A 21794-nucleotide genomic window follows, 5' to 3' on the forward strand; every position below is an offset into this window, starting at 1 on the left:
CCTCTTCCCATCTTTACTTCTGAGAGCCGCTGCCACTCCAAGATGCTCTTTTTATACCCATTTGCCTATTGCCAATTGACCTAATGAGTTGCAATTTGGTCCTCCAGCTGTTCCTTTTTTGTACCTTTAACTTTTCCAGCCTCTTATTGCCCCTGTCCCAACTTTTTTGAGATGTGTTGCTATCATGAAATTTCAAAATGAGCCAATATTTGGCATGAAATTTCAAAATGTCTCACTTTCGACATTTGATATGTTGTCTATGTTCTATTGTGAATACAATATCAGTTTTTGAGATTTGTAAATTATTGCATTCCGTTTTTATTTACAATTTGTACTTTGTCCCAACTTTTTTGGAATCGGGGTTGTAATTGTTTGAGATGCATTAATAAGTTTCTTCTTCTTTTTTTTTTTTACTAATTTTTTTGAAAAGTTACAGAGAAATAATCACTACTCTCTTATCATCCAGTGACTATTACCAAATAAATTTGTTTGTATGATTTGCAGTGGTCGAAATACTTTTTTCCAGTGTTCTGCAAAATCACAGAATGTCAAAATTTTGTTCTGCAATTTGGAAATATTTTCTGCAAATACACAAGCCTCCATACTACACCCTTCTCAACCTAATAATGCCTATGTTTACATCATATCTAGCTTTACAACTCATAGCATTATTGTAATTCTTTATTCTCTCACTCTATTTTTAATTTCATTCCATGATACCTCCACAGGTCTTTCATCCCCCTCGCCCTGACACTACGGGCTACTACAACTTGAAGTATACCAATGTAACGGTTCAGTACTGGTGGGTGGAGCACAGAGGACGGCAGGACAGAGATCAGGTTCAAATGAGCATTTATTGGTTCACTTTTCAGTCTAACCATAACTCAAACAGACACACACACGACGGGTGTCTCGTTCAGGGATCTCCTCTGCTCTCTGCTCTCCCTCCTTATATAGGGTGCGGTCACTGGGAAGACACAAACACAGGTTAATTGCTCTCAGGTGTAGTGATTCTGCCACTTACCTTCCCTGACTCCGCCCTCCTGTCACAGACTGGTGCTTGACCACACCCCCGCTGCCACATACCTCCACCGCCCAACTCAGGCCGGGCGGCCGTCCGGCCTGCAGCCGACTCCCCCCCCCGACGGGAGAGGAAGTCCGCCACGACCATCTGCGCCCCCGGCCTGTGGACCACCTTGAAATTAAAGGGTTGGAGCGCCAGATACCAACGGGTGATCCGCGCGTTGGCATCTTTCATGCGGTGGAGCCACTGGAGGGGCGCGTGGTCCGAACAGAGGGTGAAAGGGCGCCCCAGCAGGTAGTACCGGAGGGCGAGAACCGCCCACTTGATGGCCAAACACTCTTTCTCTATGGTGCTGTAGCGCCCCTCACGCACCGACAGCTTCCTGCTGATATACAGGACGGGGCGGTCTTCCCCCTCCACCTCCTGGGACAAAACCGCCCCCAGCCCTCTGTCTGACGCATCGGTCTGCAACATAAAAGGGAGAGAAAAGTCAGGGGAGTGTAGAAGTGGCCCCCCACACAGTGCAGCCTTTACCTCTGAGAAAGCCCGCTGGCATTGCTCCGTCCACTGGACCGGGTCTGGTGCCCCCTTTTTAGTGAGATCAGTCAGCGGGCTGGTGACATCCGAATAATTAGGTATAAACCTATGATAATAGCCAGCCAGCCCCAGGAACTGTCTCACCCCCTTTTTGGTCTTGGGCCTCGGGCAGGCCGCAATTGCTGCCGTCTTATTAATTTGTGGACGCACCTGCCCGTTGCCCAAGTGGAAGCCCAGATACCGTACTTCCACCCGCCCAATCGCACACTTCTTTAGGTTGGCTGTGAGCCCCGCTCGCCTCAGCGACCTAAGGACGGCCCTCAGATGTTCGAGGTGCCGCTGCCAGTCATTACTATAGATGATGATATCATCTAAATATGCGGCCGCATAAATGGCGTGAGGGCGGAGGACTCTGTCCATCAGCCGCTGAAACGTAGCGGGCGCCCCAAACAGCCCAAACGGAAGGGTGACGAATTGGTGTAAACCAAACGGTGTGGAAAAGGCCGTTTTTTCTAGGGATAGTGGAGTCAAGGGGATCTGCCAATATCCCTTCGTCAAATCCAGCGTCGAATAAAAGCGAGCAGTGCCGAGTCGATCGAGCAACTCATCAATACGAGGCATTGGGTATGCGTCGAATTTAGACACCGCGTTGACTTTTCTATAGTCCACACAGAACCGGACCGACCCGTCGGCCTTGGGTACCAAGACCACCGGGCTGCTCCAGTCACTGTGGGACTCCTCGATGATGCCCATTTTGAGCATGGTCTGAAGTTCTTCCCGAACCACCTTTTTTTTGTGTTCAGGTAGCTTGTACGGGCGGCTACGCACTACCACCCCCGGGGGCGTCTCTATGTGGTGCTCTATGAGGTTAGTGCGACCGGGCAGGGGCAAGAACACATCCGAAAACTCGGTCTGCAACTGGGCGACCTCCGTGAGTTGGGTTGGGGAGAGGTGGTCTCCACAGGGGACCGGAGAGGTACGTGATGCCAATGTCCCTTTTTGAACCTCCGGCCCCAGCTCCGCCTTCTCCGGAACCACCGACACCAACGCCACGGGGACCTCCTCGTTCCAGAGTTTAAGCAGATTGAGGTGGTAAATCTGTAGCGCCCCACCCCTGTCCGTTCGCCTCACCTCATAGTCGACGTCCCCGACCCGCCGTGTGACCTCAAAGGGTCCTTGCCACTTGGCGATCAATTTGGAGCTCGACGTGGGTAACAGTACGAGAACCTTATCTCCAGGTGTGAACTCTCTAAGGCGCGTACCCTTGTTGTACAGGCGGGCTTGCCGTTCCTGGGCCTGCCGCAAATTCTCCTGAGTTAGGTGGGTGAGCGTGTGGAGTTTTGCGCGCAGGTCCATAACGTACTGAATTTCGTTCTTACTTTGTGAAGGTCCCTCCTCCCAATTTTCCCGCAGCACGTCCAGGATGCCGCGCAACTTACGCCCATATAATAATTCGAATGGGGAGAACCCCGTGGAGGCTTGGGGGACCTCTCGCACTGAGAACAGCAAGGGTTCGAGCCACTTATCCCAATTACGTGCGTCCTCACTTACGAATTTCTTAATAATATTTTTGAGGGTGCGGTTGAACCGTTCCACTAAACCGTCCGTTTGTGGGTGATACACGCTGGTGCAGATCGGCTTAATCCCCAGTAACCCATACAGTTCGCGCAGTGTTCATGACATAAACGTAGTGCCTTGATCAGTCAGAATCTCTTTTGGGATTCCAACTCGGGAGATGACACGGAAGAGTGCCTCTGCAATACTGCGTGCTGAGATATTGCGCAGAGGCACTGCTTCTGGGTATTGCGTTGCATAGTCCACCAGAACTAATATAAAGCGGTACCCTCGTGCTGACCGATCTAATGGCCCGACGAGATCCATCCCAATTCTCTCAAACGGGGTCTCGATTAACGGTAGAGGGCGCAATGGCGCTTTTGGAATGGCTGCTGGGTTTACTAACTGGCATTCGCGGCATGCCGTACACCACCTACGGACATCGCCGCGAATCCCCGGCCAATAGAATCGGGCCATTATTCGGGCTAGTGTTTTATCCTGCCCTAAGTGTCCAGCCATGGGATTAAAGTGAGCCGCCTGGAATACCAATTCCCGGCGGCTCTTCGGAATTAAAAGCTGTGTGACTCGCTCCTTAGTTTGAGTGTCCTGCGTCACTCGGTATAATCTATCCTTCATAATCGCGAAGTAGGGAAAGGACGGGGTGGCGTTCGGCTGGAGCATTTAACCATCGATTACTCTCACGTGGTCAAACGCATGCCGCAGAGTCTCGTCTCGCGACTGCTCTAATGGGAAATCCGCGAGGGATTCCCCGAGAGAGAGGAGGAGCCGGCGGCTCCTCACTCTGACGCGGAGATGACGTAGACGGCTCTGTGACAGCTGCTCCCGCCAAAGCGACACCGGGACCTCCCCCTGTCAAATGGCAGGACCCACTCTCTACTAGGCGCGTCATTAAACCTCGAAATCCCGGCCAATCAGTCCCCAAAATCAAAGAGTGGGTAAGGCGAGGATTAACCGCCGCCTTCACTATAAATTTTTCCCCTCTGAAAATAATGTGGACCGACACCAAAGGGTAGCGGTGAACATCCCCGTGCACACACAACACCTTCACCCCTTGTGCTCCCCCCAATGCCTCATTTTGAACCAGGCTTTGGCGAATTGAGGTCTGATTACAACCAGAATCCACCAACGCCTGATATGTAGCCCCTTGGATACTCACCGGTATGCGATACGCTCCAGCCTGATCGAGGGCGGCCTCTGGTGCGTCGGGGATCCGAACCACCGCGCCTACTTCCATTGCTGTGCACTGCTGTTGAAGGTGGCCCGGCTCCCCGCAGCGCCAGCAAACCGGCCCGGGCTTTCCCTCTGCACCAGTGATCTGGGGCTCACTCACCTGAGGTGGGGGAGAGACAGACACAGAAGGGAGAAACGTGAGGGCACCGCGGGTGCGGCAGGCTGGCTGGGGTGGTGCCGGCCCCCGCCTCCGCGGTGGGAGAATGGGGCGAGGACGGGACACAGGAGGGAGGGAGAGAGAGAGAGAGAGAAGAGGAGAGAAGAGATGATGCCATCTGCTGTCCTGCCGCCGGGACAGCCGCCAGATGATCCTCCGCCAGCTCGACTGCCTGATCCAGCGATGCCGGGCGGTGGCACTGGACCCACTCCGCAGTTCCTGCTGGTAAGCGGGCGATGAACTGTTCCAGTACCACCTGGTCGACGATTCCCTCGGCGTCGCGATCGTTGGCCCTCAGCCACCGCCAGCAGGCGTCCCGGAGCTGCTGGCCGAACGCGAACGGCCGGCCGACTTCCTCCAACTGCAGCGCGCGGAAGCGCTGGCGCTGTTATTCTGGGGTGCGCCCCACGCGCTGGAGGACGGCCCGGCGGAGGTCCGCGTAGGCCAGCCGGCGGTCGGTGGGGAGCTGTAGCGCGGCCAGCTGTGCCTCTCCCGTTAGCAGGGGGATAAGGCGCGCCGCGCGCTGCTCCGTCGGCCACCCCGAGGCTTCGGCGACCTGTTCAAATAACGTGAGGAACGCCTCGGGGTCGTCCTGCGGGCCCATCTTGGTGACAGTGAGGGGAGACGGGCCTGCGGTAGGAGCGCTGGTGGACCCCGCCGACGCGAGGAGGTGCCGTTGGGCCAACACCAGGGCCTCGAACCGCTCTTCTTGCTCCTTTCGGAGGGTGGGTAGCGCCTGGTGCTGGCTTTGCTGGGCCGTGGCGAGGGCATGGACCAGTTCAGCAAACGGGGCGGACTCCATGGGGCTGTGAGGCTGCTGTGCTCCAGATCCCGGGTTTCGGCACCACTGTAACGGTTCAGTACTGGTGGGTGGAGCACAGAGGACGGCAGGACAGAGATCAGGTTCAAATGAGCATTTATTGGTTCACTTTTCAGTCTAACCATAACTCAAACAGACACGCACACGACGGGTGTCTCGTTCAGGGATCTCCTCTGCTCTCCCTCCTTATATAGGGCGCGGTCACTGGGAAGACACAAACACAGGTTAATTGCTCTCAGGTGTAGTGATTCTGCCACTTACCTTCCCTGACTCCGCCCTCCTGTCACAGACCGGTGCTTGACCACGCCCCCGCTGCCACAACCAACTAATTCATAAATGTACTAGTTATCACACCCACACATTATCCTTCCACACAACATACTAATAAAGGTATCACCACAATAAAAAATAGAACACAACTGTTCTTCAAGAAACAAAACATTCATTTTTGTCACCCTCGCGGACGCGCGATCTGTCGCTGTTGTTGGAGTCACGCTGGCTGCCGGTTTTGCCGAGATACAACAAAATCATCCTTGTTTTCTTGACGTTTTTGTCGGACTCTTGCCCCGAAGAAACAATCCTCTTCTTGGGAGCCATGTTTGTTGTGTCGCACTGAATTCTGGGAGATGCATGGCGGAAACTGCCGAACACTGCCGAGGTACTTGTCGGGTCCTCCCGGCGGGTATTAAAAGTGACGAAATCTTACATCGGAAAATGGCAACTGCCCTTATTTGGTTGTCGTCGCCTTTCGTCAGTATTATGTAAATATTGCTCAACCTTGACATGGAAAACGCTGTCAGGTTCGCGTGGTGCAGGTTTCAGTTTATTTACAGCGCCGCTAGTTTGCTAAATTGAGAACCATTGAATCCCGAGCCTGATTTTTTCATTCTGCAAAATTGCAGGTTGTTTAATTTTTCTTCTGCAACCTTGAAAATCATTCTGCAAAATGCAGACTGGTATTTCGAACACTGGATTTGTGAGGAATCTATTAGCCAACTCGCTAACTCTTGTTTAGTTACATGGTGTGTCGATATCATGTTACTGTAAATTCTATCCTAAAAGGTTGTTCAGAACCAACATACTGAGATGCCTTCAGCTGAAAGTCCGGCCTTATGAGACACCTGTCGACTACAGCAGCGAGACAGCAACCAATGACCTTCTGTTTCAGTGCCGCTGAGGATGCGAATACCTCCACAAGCACCGCCGAGTCCGCTGTTGTCACCGGGGAGGCGAATACCTCGGCGGGTACTGGTGGGCCGGGTACTGCCGCTGAGGAGGCGAATACCTCGGCGGGTACTGGTGGGCCGGGTACTGCCGCTGAGGAGGCGAATACCTCGGCGGGTACTGGTGGGCCGGGTACTGCCGCTGAGGAGGCGAATACCTCGGCGGGTACTGCCGCTGAGGAGGCGAATACCTCGGCGGGTACTGCCGCTGAGGAGGCGAATACCTCGGCGGGTACTGCCGCTGAGGAGGCGAATACCTCGGCGGGTACTGCCGCTGAGGAGGCGAATACCTCGGCGGGTACTGCCGCTGAGGAGGCGAATACCTCGGCGGGTACTGCCGGGCCGGGTACTGCCGCTGAGGAGGCGAATACCTCGGCGGGTACTGCCGCTGAGGAGGCGAATACCTCGGCGGGTACTGGTGGGCCGGGTACTGCCGCTGAGTAGGGGAATACCTCGGCGGGTACTGGTGGGCCGGGTACTGCCGCTGAGGAGGGGAATACCTCGGCGGGTACTGGTGGGCCGGGTACTGCCGCTGAGGAGGCGAATACCTCGGTGGGTACTGGTGGGCCGGGTACTGCCGCTGAGGAGGCGAATACCTCCCCGGGTACTGCCGCTGAGGAGGCGAATACCTCCCCGGGTACTGGTGGGCCGGGTACTGCCGCTGAGGAGGCGAATACCTCGGTGGGTACTGGTGGGCCGGGTACTGCCGCTGAGGAGGCGAATACCTCCCCGGGTACTGCCGCTGAGGAGGCGAATACCTCCCCGGGTACTGGTGGGCCGGGTACTGCCGCTGAGGAGGCGAATACCCCTGCGGGTACTGCCGCTGAGGAGGGGAATACCTCGGCGGGTACTGGTGGGCCGGGTACTGCCGCTGAGGAGGCGAATACCTCCCCGGGTACTGCCGCTGAGGAGGGGAATACCTCGGCGGGTACTGCCGCTGAGGAGGCGAATACCTCGGTGGGTACTGGTGGGCCGGGTACTGCCGCTGAGGAGGCGAATACCTCCCCGGGTACTGCCGCTGAGGAGGCGAATACCTCCCCGGGTACTGGTGGGCCGGGTACTGCCGCTGAGGAGGCGAATACCCCTGCGGGTACTGGTGGGACGGGTACTGCCGCTGAGGAGGCGAATACCCCCGTGGGTACAGGTGGGACGGATACTGCCGCTGAGGAGGCGAATACCCCCGCGAGTACCGGTGGGACGGATACTGCCGCTGAGGAGGCGAATACCTCCGCGGGTACTGGTGGGACGGATACTGCCGCTGAGGAGGCGAATACCTCCGGGGGTACTGGTGGGCCGGATACTGGTGGGCCAGGTACTGCCACTGAGAAGGCGAATACTGGCAAACCTGCTGAAGTTGGGCAGGTGGCTGCGCCTCCCTCCCCCTTATCTCTCTCTCTCTGTGTCCCCCTCCCCTCCCACTTTTTGTTTAATTTTGTGTTTTAAAAAAGTACCTGACGAATTTTTTAATCCTTTTAAATATCAAGATACTCAACTCTAAATACATAATACTAGCTATGATTAGTACTACAGACATTAACTCGTGATGCTTGTATAAAAGTATTAAACTGTTCTCCCCCTCCCCCTCTCTCACACACCTGCACTCAGCTAAAAATTCACGCTAATGTACACAAAGCCCACGTTAGCATCCACATTAAACTATGCTAAGCTAAATTAACCCCTATAAAGCAATGCCACATGAACAGTGACTCATGACTCCGGGATTATTCAGAATTGTGAACCGACGCGTGAGCTGATGATTAGTTTTATTCCTGACGGGCTGTTTGTCTCCTCAGCAGCAGCAGCTCGGCTCCGGTTAGCCGCCGCCGCCTCGTTAGCGGAGATTCGCTCTGTGCAGCACAGCATAAGTCACTCACAGCTCATTTAGCTGCACTACTGTGCATTTAAAGGGTTTTATGAATGGATAAAGATATTAAATTAACACTTACAGTCATGTGTGCGCTGTACAGTCCGGTGTGTGTGTGTGCATTTATTCCGCCATCCTTAATAACAATAACACAGGGTAGAAGCCCGCTGCTTGTGCGCATGCGCACAACTGCCACTCTCCTCACAACCCGACACACAACGTGAGGGAAAACCCCGCCCTCAGCGTGAGGAAAACCCCGCCCTCAGCGTGAGGAAAACCCCGCCCTCAGCCCATGCGGGGGAGGAGATGATGGAGATGCGGTTCAGTGTTGAAGGCCAGCGCGCGCCTCCCAGGAAGCTGATTCCTGTGGAATAAGAGCAGCGCGGTGTGGAGCAGCGGCAGATTCCGCGGATACCTCAGCAGTCACTCTATTAGAAAATTAGGGCGCGTTAATACAAACCTGTGGTTCACGTTACAGCCGGAACTATCTGCTGCTGGAGGAAAATAACGCCAACCTTCTGACCAATCAAACTTTTTTTTATTATTATTGCAATAAAACAACAACAATGACATTGACATGTGACAATAAGGTAAAACAAGAACAAATGACTAAAACAAGTACATAAAGACAAAGTAAATACATTAATCAACTAAAAGGAAAAAAGGAATATATATTAGAGAACGTTCAGAAGTCTTGTATTTTTCTTATTACGTACAAACTTGAGAGAGTTGAGAAGAGAGGTCATTTCTAGAATAAAAATATTAAAGAGAGGCTGATTATTTTGCCATTTCTGTTTATGAATGAAAAACTTAGCCTGTAAAATATAAAAATGAACTAAAAATTCAAACAATAAATCAGTTGAGTTTTCATAGTAGAAGAAAATATCTTTAAGAGTGAAAACATAATGACCCTGCTGCGCAAAAAAATAGAAACTAAGGTCTGTTAGAAATTGTTTTACCATCTTACAGTCAAAAAATAAATGTACAAGTGTTTCACCTTCATCACAAAAAGAACAATTCAAACTTATGTCAGTGTATTTGGAAATATTTACATCTGTAGGGTAAATCTTGTGAAGAATCTTAAAATGAATTTATTTTATTAGTGATACAATATTTGTGAGGTAGCAGCCAAGCCTTCTTCCAGTTGATATTATGAACTAGAGAGTTCCAAAAGAATTTCCCTCTAGGAGAAATTCTGTTCCTGAGTTGAAGAGACTGACGCACATTTGTCACATTTTTTATCAAATATATTAATGCCGTTCAATACAATTTCTGAAGGAGAATTAATAGGTAAATGATATAAGTGACTTTTAATAAGAAGAGCTAATCCTTGAGGGATTGCTTTGATTACTGTGTTAAATTGACGAAAGGGTATAGGGAAGTAGTAACGTGACAAAAATTGCTCATATGTCAACAAAGTGCCAGAATTATCAAACAAAGAAATAACATCACATATACCATGTTCAAACCATTTAGGGTAAAATAAAGTTTTGTTTCTCACAGTAATGTCAGAATTGTTCCAGATAACCTGACCAATCAAACTGGAGATTGTATTAAAGGTGAGATGACATCATTAATCTCCTCCAGGAAGCTCTGAGGATGAAGGCGTTTCACTGAAAGTATCAGGTAGTGAAGTGTCCAGTGAGAAAAGTTTTTGATCACGGATTTATTGAATCGCATCAAATCAGCTGAACTACTCACTCACATTAAAAAATAAACTCAGACACCCAAGTTTCCTCCAGAAACCTGAGTTTCCTCCAGAAACTGTCCTCCTGAAGCAGCAGCTGTTCTGCAACAGTGTTGACTGAGTTCAGGACTTCACTCTGCTCTCAGGTCTTTAACCCTTCTACCTTGGAATTTTTTTGCACCTCAGTAGATATTACACCATGTGTGTTTATCCTGGATTGTGATTAATCAACACCTTCTGACCAATTTTCTCTAACAGCAGATCTGACAATAGTGCAGCTACAAGTCACAGATTTGTTTACACTAATTGTTGTGACTCAGGAAAATACTCACACACACGCTTTATAAATTTATTCACACAGCAAATATTTTTAGCCAAATTTTCAAATGAAATGGAATAAATTGAGCAGACAGCAGACACAAATTATTAATACTAATAACAGCAATAATAATCTGTCCATGGCTGTTACTCTCAGAACTTCTCAAACAGAGCTACACACACACACACACACACAGTGCTGAACTGAAACAAGTCACTGCTACTGTAACACACACACACACACACAGTGCTGAACTGAAACAAGTCACCGCTACTATAACACACACACACACACACAGTGCTGAACTGAAACAAGTCACCGCTACTATAACACACACACACACACACACACACACACACACAGTGCTGAACTGAAACAAGTCACTGCTACTGTAACACACACACACACACACACACAGTGCTGAACTGAAACAAGTCACCGCTACTATAACACACACACACACACACACACACACACACACACACACACACACACACAGTGCTAGGGTACAACAAAAAGGTCACAGGAGGTCAGTTTTGAAGCTCATGACAAAAAATCCTTAGTCATTTGCAGAGATGTGTTGGTGCTCATTACACATTTTAAAAAATATCACAGGCTTGTACAAATTAAACAGCTGCAGGTGTAGGCGGAGCAGAGATAACCCACTTCAGGAGCGGGCGGAGCAGAGATAAGCAGCAGGTATCATCACTTCCTTACAGTAGCAGGGTTCCATCCTGATCTCAGTTTACTCTCTATGTGGAGCTCCATATCTTCTACCCCTGTGGGTTCCTCTGGGTTCTCTGCTTTGATCACAAACGCACACCAGTCTATGGCTCAGCTGCAAGTGTGACTGACTGACTTCCCACCCAGGGTGTATTCCAACAGCACATCCTGGGGTAGACTCCAGGGTCCACCATCACCCATTTTGACCAGCAGAAAGATTTTGCTATCAAAGAATGAATCGTTCCTTTAGGGGTGAATGGGATTTGGTGACATTTCCTTCAGGGGTGGACAGACTGGGATTAGTAAAGCAGTCTAATGGAGTGTTGTGAATGATGGCAGCTATGACACAGATGAAGATTACTGGTGGATTTTGTTCGTGTTGCACAAAACTGTGTGAGAAATTGTGTGCACCAAGAGTGTGCGTCAAGTGCGAGTGTATTATGCCAATAATTTATATAATGTATTCAGTGCACACATACAGCTGGTATGTTCCTTCACTTTGAGTTCTAGGGCTGTGAATTCAGACGGAGGTATTTGGAATCAACAAGAATATGGGGATTAATCGAGTGCAGGGCTGTGGGAGACACCGGGCCATTCATAGGTGTCGGGGAGGAAGGAGTCATACTGCGTGTTCCACACAACTGATCTCACATACGCCTCCTTATCCACTGGTTCTGGGTACCGGAAAGCCATGCCCTTACTGTACAGGTACTCCACCACCTACACGCACACACACAAAAACACACACTTAGACACACAACTCCACCTCCATACGTGTGCATATACACACACACACACACACACACACACACACACACACACACACACCCCTCTCACCTTGACAGCCATCTGCACAGACACCTCTCTGATGTTGGACAGTGGAGGATAAAGACGACCTTGACACAGCTCCTCATCAGTCAGCTGATCTGCCAGGGTCTAACACACACACACACACACACACACACACACACACACACACACACACACACACACACACACACACACACACCATATCTACCCAGTACAGCAGGATACAGCACTGTTTATCCAAAACTAGAAGGTTATCTGGTTTATTAATGGTCAACAATGGTGAGTGTTCAGCCTCTACCTCATAGAAAGAGGCAGAGTTAAAGTGGATGTAATGTCCCTAAACCCCACTTTTCTCCTTGTAGAAAACAATCATTACGTTGATTGACTGTGTGTTTTCGAAGCATAGCTGATCCAAAAGGCCATAAATTAATGGAAAATCAATAAGATCAGCCAATTTTCACAAAATCTGCTGAGACTGATCTGGAAGATCCCGAAGGGCTGCGTGACGTCACACTTGTAACAAAGATCCAGGTATCAGTTTCGTTCCCGTGCGCAGCAGTAGTTAGAGCAGTCTCGATACGGAATCACGTTTTGGAGAGAATTCCGACAGTGACTGAGATTCATATGTCAGATGAAGGGGCAGAAGATTATCCAGGACATTGTGGAGTAAATGGTTCTCTTTTCAAGCCCCCAAGATGAGAAACAGATGCCAGTTCACCACAGTCCCACTCACTGCCGATAGCGTACCACCAGCCAGAGAGAATCAGAAACACAGACTGGTTTACATGTACCTCAATAAATGCAGAAATATAATCTTTAAAATGTACACTTATTCAGTGCAATTACTGAAAGAAAATATGAACTGGACGATAATAGGGGAATTGACCAAATGTCACATCAAATGTCATTTATTAAATCAATGGGTTTCTTTTTGCCCCAGTAATTCCCATGTGGTCGTTCTGGTGGTGGCGAACACTGGATGAATCAGATTTATTAGCAGTAGGGGACACGAAATCTGCCCGCTTCGTTTGCACAAACCCCACCCACTGTCACTTTAGATTAGTGTCATTTCCCAGAAATTCGTGAACCGAATGTTCTGTTGTGTATGGATTTGAAAATCCAAACAACGCAGCGCTTTCACATCGTTATTTTCATAAGATTCCAACAACAATATCCAATTTCAGCGAGTAAACAAGCACAGAGTCAGATGAACAGAAATGGCCCAGATAAATGGGGCTCCACGCATGACGTCATGCGAGATTAGCCCTGGGGCAAGGCGGTGTTTTTCCGGGATCCAGATGTCGCAATTTACTGATAGTTTTGTGCTTGATAATAAAATAAATAATTATTATTCCCCCCCTTCTTTATGAATTAAAGCATTACAACAAGGCATTACATACACTTTAAATTTCAGGAAATATTCTAACATCTGCAAACAGTCACGTTTTACCTTGGCAGCTTCAAGGAACACTGTATCACTGATGTGTCTGACTCCACTGAGAATCACAGCCAGAGCTACACCTAAAAACACACGTGCGCACACAATTATTTAGATTAATAATTTCATTTGTCCAGGTTTAAAGAGCAGCCACCAGAGGGTACTGCTACTAAAAACTGGGAATATAAAAAACACACACACACGAGATATAAATAATTATTTAGATTAATAAAAGGCATTGTTCTCCCGATCTGGAGTTCCTGATGATTAAGTGCAGGCCTTTCTACCTTCCAAGAGAGTTTACCGCTGTAATCATCACAGCTGTTTACATTCCACCAGATGCTAATGCTAGCACAGCACAAGGCTACCTGCTAAATGCCATCAACTCCCAGCTAGATACCAACCCCGAGGCTGTACACATCATAGCCGGGGACTCCAACCACGCGGATTTAAAAGCAGTTCTCCCGAAATTCCATCAACACATCAGGTGTGCAACCAGGGGGGAAAACACTTTGGACAAAGCCAACTCAAACATCAAGAATGGATAGAAGACCACACCACTACCTCACTTAGGACAGTCAGACCACCTATCCACACTCCTAACCCCTGCATGCACCCCCCCCCAGGAAGAAAGCTCCCCCCACCACTAAAACTGTCAAAACATGGCCTGAAGGAGCAATCTCACAGCTCCAGGACTACTTTGAAAGAACAAACTGGGACATGTTTGAGAATCATGACCTAGAAGAGTACACATCAGCAGTGCTCTGTTACATCAACAACTGTGTTGACAGTCTCACTGTTGACAAATGTATCCAGATACACTCTAACCAGAAACCCTGGATAATGAAGGAGGTCAGAGCTCTCCTGAAGGCTCGCAATGCTGCATTTAAATCTGAGGACAAAGCCCTATTGAGGTATTTCACCCACGTGACCAAGTCATGTGATGCTGCCATTTTGGACGGCACGGCTCGAATCAGTTTGAATGCGAGGAAGGCGACAAACAAAAAAACATAAAAGAAAAAGGAGCGAGATGCAGAAAACACCTTCACTATCCAGCGACGTAGGGCATTTACAGGGCGAGCAGAGGGAGAGGTATTTGCAAAAATTGAGGTTAGCAGGCTTAGAGAACGACGTTTACCTGCTTCCACCAGGATTGTTCACTGACGTACGGAAGTACACGAAGCCCTCGTCTTTACCTGACTTCGGCCCACATGATCTGTATACCTATGTCATTAAAAACCCATCGCCATACACTGGTATTGATCTGAAAGCGTATAAGAGTTTGGATGCCTACAAATATTTTGTGTCAGGCTGGGTAACATGCCTACATCAGCGGGTCGTCCCTGGAGCCGGTGGTCGCCATCTTATTACAGCTAAGGTTTGTTCACATTTTCATTTACTTTCGGTCCTCAGGATAAACAAAATGTTATTAAATGTCATTGAAATAACTTCTTAGTCTGTTGAGACATGGCCCGTTATAAATTTGCTGTTATCAGGCAATAACCAAGAACTGTATTATTAGGGTCGGTGTAGTCGTAGGAGTGTATTAGCAACTAGCTGTTAGCACTAGCTAATGTCAACAAAATCATAGCTGGTATGTTACTGTAGCAATGTTTACGTTCAGTCATTTGGATGACTGTTAAAACCTTTCAGTTTCAAGTTTTTCCTTTACTGGATTTACTAGTTTACTGAGCTAGCCTGCCGGCGGCCGGCGCACGCTAGCCTGCCGGCGGCCGGCGCACGCTAGCCTGCCGGCGGCCGGCGCACGCTAGCCTGCCGGCGGCCGGCGCACGCTAGCCTGCCGGCGGCCGGCGCACGCTAGCCTGCCGGCGGCCGGCGCACGCTAGCCTGCCGGCGGCCGGCGCACGCTAGCTCAGTAAACTAGTAAATCCAGTAAAGGAAAAACTTGAAACTGAAAGGTTTTAACAGTCATCCAAATGACTGAACGTAAACATTGCTACAGTAACATACCAGCTACTGTTGTTGACATTAGCTAGCTTGACGTTCAAAATGGCGGACACCGGGGCGTCACATGACCCTGTGACGTCAGGTGAAATACCTCAATACAGCACAGCCAGAGCTAACCTCAAGAGAGCCATTAAAGGTGCAAACGCCGAGTATGGGAAAAAGATTGAGGACCATTTTGCCTACAACGACCCACAGACTATGGCAGGGGATCCAGCACATCACCAATTACACAAACAGCAAATCACGGGACTGTTGAGGTGAATGCTGCATTAGCAGAGGAGCTTAACTGCTTCTTTGCCCGCTTTGAAGTAAGAACGGCGGAGGCAGCAGACATTACAACCACTCCCACCTACAACAGCCACATGCTCAGTGTACAGGAGCACAAAGTGAGGCATGTGCTCAGGGCGGTCAACCCCAGGAAGGCTGCAGGACCAGATGGAGTGACAGGAATGCCCCTTTTCCACCAAAGCAGTTCCAGGGCTGGTTCGGGGCCAGTGCTTAGTTTGGAACCGGGTTTTCTGCTTCCACTGACAAAGAACTGGCTCTGGGGCCAGAAAAACTGGTTCCAGGCTAGCACCAACTCTCTGCTGGGCCAGAGGAAAGAACCGCTTACGTCAGCTGGGGGGAGGGGGGAGGCGCGGAGTTGTTAAGACTAGGGATGTTAACCGATGACCGTTTGACCGGTGGTTGACCGAATCAACGTCAACCGGTTAATTTTTTTTTTTGGTTGTCAGTGAAAAAAAAAAAAAATCAATCGTTTTGAAGCTGCCGATTTTGGAGCGGAGAACCTGGAATTCTGTGTTGTAAATGCTTGGGCCATGCCATGCGGTGTAAGGACGACAGCTGACAAATCAGAAACACCCATTCAGTCATGTCCCGCCCTCCCGCCCCAGCTAAAGACAGCTGACAAATCAGAAACACCCATTCAGTCATGTCCCGCCCTCCCGCCCCAGTTAAAGACAGCTGACAAATCAGAAACACACATTGTCATGTCCCGCCCTCCCGCCCCAGTTAAAGACAGCTGACAAATCAGAAACACACATTCAGTCATGTCCCGCCCCAGTTGAACAGAGCTGCCACTCGGCGAAAGAAGAAAGTGTAGACACAGGCTTTTTAGCTTACAAATTACTATTCTTTTTTTTTAATTATTATTAGAAGGCACATGGAGTTTAGTCCTGCCTTGGCCAGTGCATTCTGAAAGTATGTTTCGGTCTGTAGCTAACAATGCATGTTATTGCAGATCATATCTCTCCACACAAACTAAAGGCACAGATGCCGACTTTTTCACGGCTTTTTCATGGACTGTAACGGCATTTGCTTATTTAGTAATTTTAATACAGAATTTACTCTGATGAAATTATTCAGACACTCCAACGCCCCCCCCCCAAAAAAATCGGATCTGCACGAGCCGTGAAAAAGGCGCGCTGTTTGCATCCCTGTTTAAACTCATAGGTTAACCGACTTTAACCGGCTAATGAGGCTCGGTGGTCGGTCAAGATTTTTTTTTAGTTTTCGCCATCCCTAGTTAAGACCAACAATAGCAAGACCACGAAAGGTCACCATTTTTAAGCAACGAGAAACAGCAGCTGTACAAACGCAAAGTCATCCATTATTATTGCTGTTGCTTCTTCTTCTCCATGTTGTTGTTGCTTCAATGTTCACACCAAGGTTTATGCAAACGCAGCAACATAACTGACATATACAGCGACATAACTGACGTGGCTCCCCTTAGCACCCCAAGCTATGGAAAAGCAAACTGGTTCTCAGCTGGCTCGCAAGTTGAACGAGTTGTGAACCAGCACCGGCCCCGAACCAGCCCTGGAACTGATTTGGTGGAAAAGGGGTAGAAGAGTACTGAGAGGACGCGCCAACCAGCTCTCAGCAGTCTTCACAAACATCTTCAACCTGTCCCTGTCCAAGGCCACCATCCCGACCTGCCTAAAATCAGTAACGATTATCCCAGTACCGAAGAAACCAGTCATCAGTGGCCTCAGTGACTACTGCCCAGTGGCACTCACCCCAATCATCATGAAGTGCTTTGAGAAGCTGGTTCGGCAACACATCAAATCCAACCTCCCAGCCACCTTTGACCCACACCAGTTTGCCTACAGATCAAACAGGTCTACTGAGGATGCGATAACCACTGCCCTACACACTGCACTTTGCCACCTCGATCAGCAGAGCAGCTACGTGAGGATACTCTCCATAGACTACAGCTCTGCATTCAATACAGTCATCCCAGACAGACCGATTCCCAAACTGTCTGACCTAGGACTCTCTCAAACCATCTGCCACTGGATCAAGGACTTCCTCACCAACCGCTCCCAGATGGTAAGACTAGGCCCCCACACCTCATCCACCCTCATACTCAGCACTGGAGCCCTACAGGGCTGTGTGCTGAGCCCTCTCCTCTATGCACTTTACACCCACGACTGCACTCCCACCCACCCTACCAACACAAGTTCGCGAACGACACAACTGTGGTTGGACTTCTCAAGAAGAGATGATGAGACAGCCTACAGGGATGACATCCAAAAACTAACAAGGTGGTGTGAAGAAAACCTAGCCCTAAACCCATCAAAAACAAACGAACTCATAATAGACAAATGAAAACACAACAAGGACTACATTCCATTGCTAATCAGTGGGGTCAGAGTGGAAAGAGTGCCCACTTTCAAGTTCCTGGGCACATACATTGCAGAGGACCTCACCTGGACCACAAACTCCACAACAGCAGTGAAAAAGACACAGCAGTGAAAAAGACACAGCAGCGACTGTACTTCCTGAAGATTCTCAAGAACATCATCATCCATGAGCAGTTGCTAGTGACCTCCTACTGTTGCTTGATTGAGAGTGTGCTGACATACTGCATTGCTACATGGTACACCAACTGTTCTGTGGCAGACAAGAAAGCCCTTCAAAGAGTCATCAACTCTGCACAGATCATCATTGGCCGTCCACTGGCCTCTCTAGAGCAACTCTACACCACCTGTTGCCTCAGCAGAGCCACCAACATCTTAAAGGACCCCTCCCACCCTGGACACCAGCTTCTTGAACCACTGCCCTTTGGTAGACGGTTCAGGTCCATTGCATCACAAACAAATAGACTAAAGAACAGCATTTACCTGAGTGTCATACGTGAACTGAACAAAGCCAGTCACCTACACAGATGCCAGCAGTACAGATAGAAACAGGACTGAACAGTAACACAAACTGTCTACACCTCTACATGCCTACCTCTTACCTAAATAGTATGTTTTTACAACCACATGCACCTTATTCTCTCAACCACCTATATTTCTTTATTTATATTGCTCCTGTTCAACTGCACTCTGTCAACATGGGCAAATGTGCAATTATCACACCGAATTGTGCAACACCCCGCTGTATCATAGGTCACACCCTAGATACATAGAACAAGTTTTTTCAGCAGTTCTTGAAAAGATATGTTTATCTTTTTTATTAACTTTATCCATCTCTTTACTTGAATGTTTATCTTGTACGGATCTGACCCCCGGAATACTAAGTGTTTGTATGAATACACCGACTGGATTGCGTGCTTCAATTTCACTGTACTGTATGGTGCAGTGACAATAAAGGAATCTTGAATCTTCACTTGTCCAGGTTTAAAGAGCAGCCACCAGAGGGCACTGCTACTAAAAACTGAGAATATGTGCACGCACACACACACCTGGAAATATGTAAGCATTGTTTCCCTGTCCCGGAATGAGGATTCTGCCATCATCCAGAGTAACAGGACCAAACGGACTCCCGCTGGCAAACAGACACCGGCCCTAAAAAACACACACACACACACTGTAGCCTAACAGACATCCAAGTGATTCTTTCTATATGACTCATAATACTCAGTTTATTACAGTGAGCATTACAGAAAAAGCTGTGTGCGTGTGTATACACCTGTGTTAGGCCATATGCGTCCTCTGCAGTGCACTCAGCTTTAGCAGTCGGATTGCTGAGAGCAAAAATAATTGGCCGCTCATTTAATGAGCCCATTGCTCTGATAACATCATGAGTGAAGTGACGCCCTGCCCCTGCCACACCTACACCACACAGGAAACAAAACACGAACACACAGAAATGAAGGACTTTTGGCAGGGGATGATGTGTGTGACCACATTCTCCATTCCCACATGCTAATAATCTCCAAGTTATGAAACACACACCGATGATAGCTGTGGGTTTGATGACATTAACAGCATCCAGAAAACTCTTCACATCTCCTGGACTCGGGTGAACAAACACTTCCTGATTACTGTCTGTGGACTGAGCTCTTCCCTACACACACGCACACAGTCATGTATTTGGAAGTAAATGCGTTAATTTTACTACACACTGTATCTAGCACACACTAACGAGTGCGCACACACCTGGACAAGGAGGCCGTTTTTGTCAAACATCCATATCTTCTTGCGTGCGTCTGTCTGACTCACTCCCTCCTCCATCATTGCCATGACGATCAGGTTAGCGATGCCCAGAGCTGCCTGAACACATCCACACATTGCTCATTAATGCTAATGCTGGAAGACCCTTCATGCTGCCATCCATTAGGCCAAGCTAGGCTAATTTTGTACTATGCACAAAATATGAATTTTTTTCTACAAACAGTTTGTGATATTAATACTTTTGAATGAAATCATATGCAAATTACTACATGATGTACCTGAAACTTTTAGAGGCAGACCCTGCATGGTAAGCTAGTTACCTTTAGCGAAACAGTCAACTGTGTTACCTCATGCTAGTGAAATTAGGATATGAGAAATGAGCTTCCCCTCATGAAATGAAATTTTCTTAGGTGGCATGGTGGTGTAGTGGTTAGTACTGTCACCTCATTGCTCAGATGTGTGTGCATGTGTGTATATTCACTGCTTCAGATGGGTTAAATGCAGAGAGGAATTTCACAAGTGTATGCGTGATGAATAAAGTTGTTATATACTAGTGCGTCTCAAAAAATTAGAATACCATGAAAAAGTTCCTTTTTTTCATGATTTAATTCAAAAAGGTAAACTTTCATATAGTCTATATTCATTACATGTAAAGTGAAATATTTAAAGCCTTTTTTGTTTTAATTTTGATGATTATGGCTTATAGCTCATGAAAATCAGAAATCCAGTATCTCAAATTATTAGAATATTCCCCAAGATCAATCAAAAAAAGGATTTACAATACAGAAATGTCCAACTTCTGAAAAGTATATTCATTTATACACTCAATACTTGGTTGGGGCTCCTTTACCATGAATTACTGTATCAATGCGGTGTGGCATGGAGGTGATCAGTCTGTGGCACTGCTGAGGTGTTATTGAAGCCCAGGTTGCTTTGATAGTGGCCTTCAGCGTATCTGTATTTTTTGGTCGGGTGTTTCTCATCTTCCTCTTGACAATACCCCATAGATTCTCTATGGGGTTCAGGTCAGGCAAGTTGGCTGGCCAATCAAACACAGTAATATCATGGTCAGCAAACCATTTGGTAGTAGTTTTGGCACTGTGGGTAGGTGCCAAGTCCTGCTGGAAAAGGAAATCAGCATCTCCAAAAAGCTCGTCAGCAGATGGAAGCATGAAGTGCTCCAAAATCTCCTGGTAGATGGCTGTGTTGACTTTGGACTTGATAAAATACAGTGGACCAACACCAACAGATGACATGGCACCCCAAATCATCACAGACTGTGGAAACTTCACACTGGGCTTCAAACACCTTGGATTCTGTGCCTCTCCACTCTTCCTCCAGACTCTAGAACCGTCATTTCCAAATTAAATGCAAAATGTACTTTCATCTGAAAAGAGGACTTTGGACCACTGAGCAACAGTCCATTTCTTTCTCTCCTTAGCCCAGATAAGACACTTCTGACATTGTCTCTGGCTCAGGAGTAGCTTGAGATTAGGAATGCAAAAGTAGTATCCCCTTTTTTGAAGATGTCTGTTCATGATGGGTCTTGATACACTGACACCAGCCTCAGTCCACTCCTTGTGAAGCTCTCCCAAGTTCTTGAATCAACTTTTCTTGACAATCCTCTCAAGACTGCGGCCATCCCTGTTGCCTGTGCACCTTTTCCAGCCACCCTTTTCAGCAATGACCTTTTGTGGCTTACCCTCCTTGTGGAGGGCATCAGTGATCATCTTCTGGACAACAGTCAAGTCAGCAGTCTTCCCCGTGATTGTGGGTGTGTGTACTGAACTAGACCGAGAGATACACTGTGTTCATACTGTTTTACTCAAACTCGAAATGATATATTCTAATATTTTGAGGGTTTTTTTTATGTTTTTGTACTGTATGCCATACTGATTAAAATTAAAATAGAAAAATGCTTGAAACATTTTAGTTTATGTGTAAAGAGTCTATAATATATAACATTTTCACTTTCTTAAATAACTGATGGAAAATATTGAACTTTTTCACAATATT

General features: G+C 48.0%; 3 protein-coding genes across 6 annotated transcripts in view; all 3 read right to left on the reverse strand.

Moving 5' to 3' along the window:
- The window catches only part of smad4b (SMAD family member 4b), a 32131-nt gene extending 23517 nt beyond the window's left edge, over positions 1-8614 (reverse strand). For all 4 annotated transcript variants that reach the window (XM_060907638.1, XM_060907639.1, XM_060907640.1 and 1 more), the window contains exon 1: positions 8513-8614. The gene's annotated coding sequence lies outside the window, so the exon portion shown is untranslated. The remainder of the gene's footprint in view (positions 1-8512) is intronic.
- Positions 6562-11360, reverse strand: LOC132872857 (uncharacterized). The gene is made up of 2 exons (XM_060907963.1): positions 11292-11360; positions 6562-7887 (listed from the first exon to the last, which is right to left on the reverse strand). Exons 1-2 carry the CDS (start codon positions 11358-11360, stop codon positions 6562-6564), a joined length of 1395 nt encoding a protein of 464 aa, XP_060763946.1.
- me2 (malic enzyme 2, NAD(+)-dependent, mitochondrial) overlaps positions 10453-21794 on the reverse strand; it is a 55256-nt gene continuing 43914 nt past the window's right edge. Inside the window, exons 9-15 of the mRNA XM_060907642.1 lie at positions 19764-19877; positions 19560-19671; positions 19294-19436; positions 19067-19169; positions 13420-13490; positions 11997-12095; positions 10453-11879 (exon numbers count right to left, since the gene is read on the reverse strand). Coding sequence (XP_060763625.1) covers positions 11718-11879; positions 11997-12095; positions 13420-13490; positions 19067-19169; positions 19294-19436; positions 19560-19671; positions 19764-19877 — 804 coding nt within the window. The 3' untranslated portion in view covers positions 10453-11717. The remainder of the gene's footprint in view (positions 11880-11996; positions 12096-13419; positions 13491-19066; positions 19170-19293; positions 19437-19559; positions 19672-19763; positions 19878-21794) is intronic.

This window comes from Neoarius graeffei, chromosome 24 (assembly GCF_027579695.1).
Source record: "Neoarius graeffei isolate fNeoGra1 chromosome 24, fNeoGra1.pri, whole genome shotgun sequence".
NCBI classification, from domain to species: domain Eukaryota; kingdom Metazoa; phylum Chordata; class Actinopteri; order Siluriformes; family Ariidae; genus Neoarius; species Neoarius graeffei.